Source organism: Sardina pilchardus, chromosome 2 (genome assembly GCF_963854185.1).
Source record: "Sardina pilchardus chromosome 2, fSarPil1.1, whole genome shotgun sequence".
In the NCBI taxonomy this organism is placed as follows: Eukaryota; Metazoa; Chordata; class Actinopteri; order Clupeiformes; family Clupeidae; genus Sardina; species Sardina pilchardus.
The window spans coordinates 25594271-25602553 of NC_084995.1; the positions used below are offsets into that span (position 1 = coordinate 25594271).

At 42.5% G+C, this 8283-nt stretch overlaps 1 protein-coding gene across 1 annotated transcript in view; it reads left to right on the top strand.

Annotated features, from left to right (window-relative positions):
* The window catches only part of LOC134068027 (cytochrome P450 4V2), a 14045-nt gene continuing 5762 nt past the window's right edge, over positions 1 to 8283 (top strand). Inside the window, exons 1-8 of the mRNA XM_062523530.1 lie at positions 1 to 315; positions 1012 to 1124; positions 1849 to 1934; positions 2633 to 2823; positions 3091 to 3160; positions 4205 to 4331; positions 4587 to 4760; positions 5495 to 5597. Of these exons, the coding sequence (XP_062379514.1) occupies positions 126 to 315; positions 1012 to 1124; positions 1849 to 1934; positions 2633 to 2823; positions 3091 to 3160; positions 4205 to 4331; positions 4587 to 4760; positions 5495 to 5597 (1054 nt within the window). The 5' untranslated portion in view covers positions 1 to 125. The remainder of the gene's footprint in view (positions 316 to 1011; positions 1125 to 1848; positions 1935 to 2632; positions 2824 to 3090; positions 3161 to 4204; positions 4332 to 4586; positions 4761 to 5494; positions 5598 to 8283) is intronic.

The window sequence follows — 8283 nt, forward strand, 5'->3', positions numbered from 1 at the left end:
AGGTCAGAAAAAGCTCTCAAGCTATAGGAGTGGTTCAGACAAGTAGCGCACTCAGTTGTCCCCTATCGCTGGACAAGCTTGCTTCCCTCTCTCCCAGACAGTTCTTGTAGCTCTTTGACCAAGAGATGGCTGTGGTGGGCTTGTACACGGCTACCTCATTGATGGTGGCTGCCATCATGGCCTTGATTTCGTACTTCACCTTTCAGCTCCTAAGCAGCTACCTGCGCAAATGGAATGAGATGAAGATGATCCCATGCATAGACGGAACTTACCCGCTGATCGGCAATGCACTGCAATTCAAATCCAATGCTAGAGGTGAGCTGGTGGGGGTGAGGACACAGAGAGATGCTAAGATGAGGGATGGAGGGATGCCAGAGAGAGAGAGAGAGAGAGAGAGAGAGAGAGAGAGAGAGAGAGAGAGAGAGAGGGGAAGAGAGAAGCAAGAAATGAATTACGCAATCTGAAATCACAAGAGTAACATTCAAAGAGTTATGTACATTTCAAAAAAGCGTTCAATAACCCCTTTTTGATCTGAAGACATCAATAACAAGTTCTGCATATTCTACAATATGTATTTAGAATAGTGTTATCGACTCTTAAAGAATTAACGGAACACTGTTGATTTTACTGTGTAGTGTGCAAATTGATGGGTAAAGAATCTGATGGCGTTGAAATGAGGAATAATAATGATTAATAAAAATAGAGGTGGGGGAGCTTGAAGGAGGGAGAAGGGTGCCTGTATTTACAGCTGTACGGAGAAGTACTTCGCAGTGAAGAGTTGCTGCATTGACTGAAGAAGACCTATCAAAAATCATCCATCAGTGTCTGCAAGCTTTATCTTAACCTATACCAGCATTAGTCATCAAAAGTAAATGCAACATATCTAGATCATATTCTTTCTCTCTCTCTCTCTCTCTCTCTCTCTCTCTCCAGCCTGTGGCATCACTCTCACCAGATCTATACGTTCCTGTTTGACATGATTTCCTCTCCTTGGTTATGATTTCATTACAGACTTCTTCTGCCAGGTGGTGGGCTACACGGTGCAGTTCCGGGACACACCGCTGCTCAAAGTCTGGATTGGCCCCGTGCCCTTTCTCGTCTTGTTTCATGCTGAGACTATCGAGGTAGCTGACTTCTATTGATCATCTAAAGCCATGTTCTCCTTAAGTACTGACTCATGTGTCCGACTGTCAGGTTTTGCATTTCTTGCTTTTGTAGTTTAATTCTATACAAATCCTGCTGACCTTGGGTTGAATGTATTCTTTTGGTTTATTGAGGAATGGACGGTTTGTCATTGACAATCAATGAAATGGTTTGATATTGCTTATTATTTTGTATGTTGGAACATTATGTAGATATAGTGTTACCATCCACCTGGTAAGGTGAGCTGAGGTGAGCTGAGAGGGTGGTTGAGAGTATTGTCTCGTGCCTGTTTGTGTGTGTGTGTGTGTGTGTGTGTGTGTGTGTGTGTGTGTGTGTGTGTGTGTGTGTGTGTGTGTGTGTGTGTGTGTGTGTGTGTGTGTGTGTGTGTGCGTGTGCGTGCGTGTGTGTGTTCCAGCGGCTCCGAGTCTGTGCCTGGTTTATTTCATTAGATTCTAATTGAACTATACTTGACCCAATGTGTACGGTTATACAACAAATCCTGAGTCACGGTTGCACCTCCGAGGGAAACACTCAGTTGTGTAACACTGCAATGTCCATCTGATAAGATAATAAACTCCCCTGACCCCTGGTGTCCATCTCCAGGATCACTAAGGGATACACTGACAGAGATGAATTAGGATTATACTACCATTTGCTTTTCATGGTCTTGAGTGGCATCATCTGAAATGAACTGATTTCTTTCAGGCTGTGCTGAACAACCCTGTTCACATGGACAAGGCTTATGCCTACAAGTTCCTGCAACCGTGGCTTGGGACAGGCCTTCTGACCAGGTACTCATCCCGCAGTCTGCAGGTGCCTCTCCTTCGTGTTTTATATCCTCCCTTCCTTCCTCGGTCCTCGTCCTCACTGATCTACATAAAGAATGATGGGGTGACAATAATGGGATGCTAGTTATTATAGATCAGTGGGAACGAGCCTGGAGGACCGAGCATCGAGGATCGAGGAGAGAAGTTGAGAGGCACCCTACTGTATTTCTCATGTCATTTTCCAAGCTGTATTCAACAGTTAAAATTTCAAACTTGCAAAAGAAATGCCTATAGAGTGCCCTCTGATGTTCTACCATGACTCATCAGCTTGGTCGAACCCAAAGTAGGCCTACAAATGTGAATATCCATTAACAGTAAATGCGAGCCTTACATGCTGTTTATTAGCAATTCTGTTGTGCCACGTAGAAACAACAGTGTACAACCTCTTTCTGTTGCTATGTTGCTATGATGCTTGTTTGGGTAAAAGACTGTACAATGCTTTGTTACAAACTGGCTAGTAACAACTGCTGTTGTTCTGGTATTTGTGGTACAGTATGTCCTCTCGATTCTCTCTTGACACTCTTACAGTACATCTGCCATATTGTCTTGGTTTCAAAATGCAGATACAAGACTTAATTCAACACTACATGCATGCACTATTCTTTATTTGCCATCAATCTTATACACACTTGTGAGTACTTCACCTTTCTGTTAATGTGCAGCACTGGGAACAAATGGCGGCAGCGGCGGAAGATGCTGACCCCCACCTTCCACTTCTCCATCCTGACGGACTTCCTGGAGGTGATGAATGAACAGGCCGAGGTGCTGTTGGAGAAGCTGGACAAGCAGGCAGGCAAAGGGCCCTTCAACTGCTTCAACCACATCACACTCTGTGCCCTGGACATCATCTGCGGTGAGACTGTTCATACATACAGCATATATATAGTGTACACAGTGTATACATAGCTCACAGTGGTGGGTGAGGGTGAGAGTATGATGTGCATTTAAGATGAGGTTTTTTGTGTGTGTGAAGAGCTTTGAGGAATGGTGTGTATTATCTGTGTTCTACTGTATGTCATGGGAAGCTGATCTTTGGCAGTCTCTGACAGTGTATATACAGTATATATGTTCCTTTGAGAGGGTAACATTATATATAACTACACCCATAAATCTGTTTCAGAAACGGCTATGGGGAAGAAAATCTACGCCCAGAGTAACTATGATTCAGAATATGTGCGTTGTGTGTACAGGTGCGTATTATAGTCACCACAGAAATGGAGGATTGTTTTGGAAACCATCCTAATGAACCAGAACAATGAGCACCCTGATCACATCGCAACACGTTTAACTCAGTGAACAGCCAGATCATCAGAGGCAGATATTCCTGGTTCCAGAGAGTAAAAGTCCTGCAATATATTATTTCTACCTGTGCACTTTAACGCAGGTGATATCACTAATTATCTGATCTACCTGGCAGCTAATTAGGATGAGCTGGTTTACTAAATGGTTGGATCAAATACTTGGCAGGACTTTTACTTTCTGAACCCGGGATGTCCGCCTCTGAAGATCATTATCTCACATCGACTAGAAAGTACTTTTTTACAAAAACTAGACATCCCCAAGAGTTGATCTGGTATAGTGGAATGAGGGAGCAGCTTCTCAAACAAGCCTGCCTGACAGGGGGGCACGTAGGGCCCAGATGAGGGCCACGTTTGCTGAGCAGCTCACTGCCTGCTCTCCCTCGCAAATAAGAAATGCCAATTATGTGTCGGGTCAGTTTGGAAGACATGAGTCAGCACTATCGATCGCAGCCAGTGCAAACAGAGAGCTTGGGCCCATGGGGGGGGGGCGGGGGGGTTTGCCATGGCGACCCAGTGGCTCTGTTGTGTTGCCTGCAGCTCTTTAGTGGGGCAAAGGGCACACACTCACCTCATTACAGGCTGCCCGTCACAACACAGCTTCAGGAGAGTTTCTGCAGAGTTGAAAAATGTAAACAGGCAGCACATAAGTTGAGTCAATCATAATGTCTCACTGGATAACATGGTGATACTGTACATAAATCGTTTGAATGCCATTATAGTGATTTGTCAGTACGCTCACTCCAAATTAACATTGTACAAATTGTTTCTTAGTATTTTTTACCTTAAATATGCAATTATATTGTTACTGACAATTTGGTTGATTATGTTGATGATAACATCCAGCAGTTTCTAACAATTACGTACACATTATGGTCCACCTAATGTTACAGACTGCTGTGGGACTAATGTGAATTATGATCTACCTGCTTCTAGAATGAGTGACATCGTCACCCGGAGACAGAGGATGCCCTGGTATTGGCCAGATTTTATGTACAACCTGTTTGGGGAGGGCAAGGAGCATGACAAGAGCCTGAGAGTCCTTCATTCTTTCACAGAGAGTGTGAGTGGGAACGTGTGTGTGTGTGTGTGTGTGTGTGTGTGTGTGAGAAATGTGAATCTTTACGTAATCTTCAGGTCCTGCCATCTAACCTAGATTGTGATTTCATCATTAAAGTAAAAAAATGTATGTGTACGTTTGACCTACTACTGGTTTGCTGAAACAACCTTTGCACACCATATTCCATCTTCACTCAAAAGTTGGTTGCACTCAAGCACACTTTCTTCACATGAACTGCAACCCGCTTATGCCCTACAGGTGATTAATGAGAGGGCGGAGTATATCACTTACATTGAGTCAGACAGCGAATCAGACCAAGGCAGGAGGAAGAGGCGGGCCTTCCTGGACATGCTGCTGAAGACCACGGACGAGGAAGGCAACAAGCTCACCCACAAGGACATCCAGGAGGAAGTGGACACCTTCATGTTTGAGGTGCCTGGGCTAGAGGGCAGTAGGAAGTGGACACCTTCATGTTTGAGGTGCCTGGGCTAGAGGGTATACTTACAGTATATACTGTAGATAAGAAAGAGCATTTATCTGGTCCTTAAATATCAAATCTTCACATTCACATTCACCATTCACACTCAATTCACACCCATCAGACAATTCACACTCTTTAGAAACAAATGATAGTAAGCAGGGGGGAAGAATACAAGGACATAATCCTCCTGCTTTATAGTAAACGATCAAAGTGGACCACAAATCATAATCCCGCTGACCGAGGTGGACATGATCTTTTGTTACTACGTGAGATGCTGCGCATGTTTCTATGGTCATAGCTATAGGCAAGACAGCACAATATACTATCACAGCAAATCACTACTTTCCCTCTCCCTTCATGAACCAAATTACTTCAATCCTGCTGATTTTTCATCTGTTAGAGTGGCTTGCTAACAGACTAGAGGCTCTCTCGCTGGACAAGGCCCTGTCTGAGGAGCCTGTATAAGGGTGACCAAATGGAAGTGTTCCTATCCCTCTGGTCGTTCTTTCTTTCTTTCTGTCTTTACGTCTTTTTTCTTCTTTCCCTAATATATGCTGCATCATGTTCGTCACGATGACCAGTGTGTAATTATGGCTCTACTCTGAGCATGGGCACTGTTATGGTGCTGATGAGAACTAATGGTTATTCATCTCTAACAAGCTCTCCCCCACTCCCCCACTGTCAGGGTCACGACACCACAGCGGCCGCCATGAACTGGGCCGTTCACCTACTGGGAGCCCACCCAGACGCGCAGCGCAAAGTCCAGCAGGAGCTGCAGGAGGTGTTCGGTAGGAACACACACACGCACATATAGTATTATGCACACACGCACACACATACACACACGTACATGCTCATGCACACGTACACGCACGAACGCACGCACGCACGCACGCACGCACGGCACGCACGCACGCACACACATATACACACACATACAGACACACACAAAACCATCCCTACAGGTGAATAAATATGGCTTGATGTTTTCCATACGTTAATGTCATGAGTCCGAATTGAGCTATAAATCATAGGCAGTATTACAGCTGTGATGAGGATTATCTACGGGTCATTCCGTGTCAAATCACCCAGTGCCGGAAAGTGACCCTCTCCGAAAAAATCTGAAATAAATCACAGGTGTTTGTAGACTAGCCCTATGCACAAATCTGAAATAGTATACCTGGATCACTAATGGTTTAAAATCTACAGCCCTTTGAAGCTTCAAGTCATTTTAAGCATTGTGGTGAACAATCCTTTTTGGTCAACTTGCAACGTTATTGGTTCTTTTGGTATTTCACACACATCAGTGAAACTATGTGAATGGAAGCACATTTTCCTGTTGAATTAAGAAATCTAATCAGATGAGACGTGTCTTGTGTAATTTCCCCTCTGCAAAGCTCTGAAAATGGCTATAAATTCATTATGTGAAAAGACATCATCACTTTTGAAGGCTTCTCATTCGAAAGGTATGTGCCACAAATTTCATCAGGTTTTTTTCCCACTCATATATGGACTATAAGGTCATGTCCATGCATCAATTTTGGTTGTAATCATTGTCATATTGTCAGAGCATTTTGTTTTAATTGGGCTTGATTTTCAAAAAGCCCATTTTCGTCCTATCATTTCACCATGTGGACAGTTAACAGGATTTTTTTTAAATTTTACCATATCACATTCTGTATGTGAGGATCATCTGTCCAAAATGTGGGCTTGTTGCTGAGTTTCTTTATTGGAGATATGATTTTTGGAAAATATTCTCTATAAATCCACTGAACTTGCATTGGATCTGCAGTACCACTTTGCACCACACGGGGTGCTCTTTTAATACAATGGAAGTCAATGGAAGAGTAAGAGTTTCACTTGTTTGCTGCACATATCCAATCTAAACACAGATTTTATGGTTCATAGTTGAATTTCTCCAAGTAATGATTGCAACATGAACAACATACCACTCATAAATAAATCTTATTTAGCTAAATAAACTGATCAAGCAAAATATACACACATATAAGACTGACTGATCATACAGTACATGCAGCAAGAGGATTTAGCTTGCCATCTTTGTAACAGTTTTCCACCATAGAAGTTGGAAAATGAAAGTCATGAACATATTCAAGAAAAAAGGGGTTTCAAGAATTCAGTGCATTGTCAGATGCAGAAAAAGCGTCAGATACAGTTCAGGTATTTCACTTGATGAAGATGACCATGCATGTTTCCATCACATAAAAGTATTCATCAAAAGGTATGAGGGCTCAAAACGCTATTGCCTGGATCCAAGACGCATTCATGAAAAAGAGATAACTCATCAAGTATCTTTTTAAAACACCTGACAAAACAATACTTTTTTCTGCATCCGGCAATGCACTGCATTTTAGAACCCCCCCCCCCCCCCCCCCCCTTTTTAATGTTCCTTCATGACATTCATTTTCCCACTTCTTTCCCAGATAACATGGAGACAAACCACTGATCCACCTTGATGCTCTTTGTCTCTCACAGAGGACTGCATACCAAGCATATAGGCCCCTTCTCAACCTCTCTCCTCAACTCTGGAGGAAGGTCCTCCAGGCTCATTCCCACTGATCTAACTAACACTGGATATGCTATCCTATTGTTGCCGCCCCATCATTCTTTATCTATATCAGTGGGAACTGCAAAAGATGGCAATTATGCTAAATCCTCTTGCTGCATGTATGATGCCCAGTCAGTCTTATGCGTGTATAATTTTCTTGATCCGCTTATTTTCTCTAAATAAGATTTATTTATGAGTAGTATGTTGCTCATGTTGCAATAATTACTTGGAGAAATTCAACTATGAACCATAAAATCTGTGCTTAGATTGGATATGTGCAGCAAACAAGTGAATCTCTTACTCTTCCATTGACTTCCATTGTATTAAAAGAGCACCCCATGTGGTGCACAGTGGTACTGCAGATCCAATGCGAGTTCAGTGGATTTATAGAGAATATTTTCCAAAAATCATATCTCCAATAAATTAACTCAGCAACAAGCCCAAATTTTGAACAGATGATCCTCACATACAGAATATGTTATGGTAAAATTTTAAAAAAATCCTGTTAACTGTCCACATGGTGAAATGATAGGACGAAAATGGGCTTTTTGAAAATCAAGCCCAATTAAAACAAAATGCTCTGACAATATGACAACGATTACAACCAAAGTTGATGCATGGACATGACCTTATAGTCCATATATGAGTGGGGAAAAAACCTGATGAAATTTGTGGCACATACCTTTCGAATGAGAAGCCTTCAAAAGTGATGATGTCTTTTCACATAATGAATTTATAGCTATTTTCAGAGCTTTGCAGAGGGGACATTACACAAGACACGTCTCATCTGATTAGATTTCTTAATTCAACAGGAAAATGTGCTTCCATTCACATAGTTTCACTGATGTGTGTGAAATACCAAAAGAACCAATAATGTTGCAAGTTGACCAAAAAGGATTGTTCAC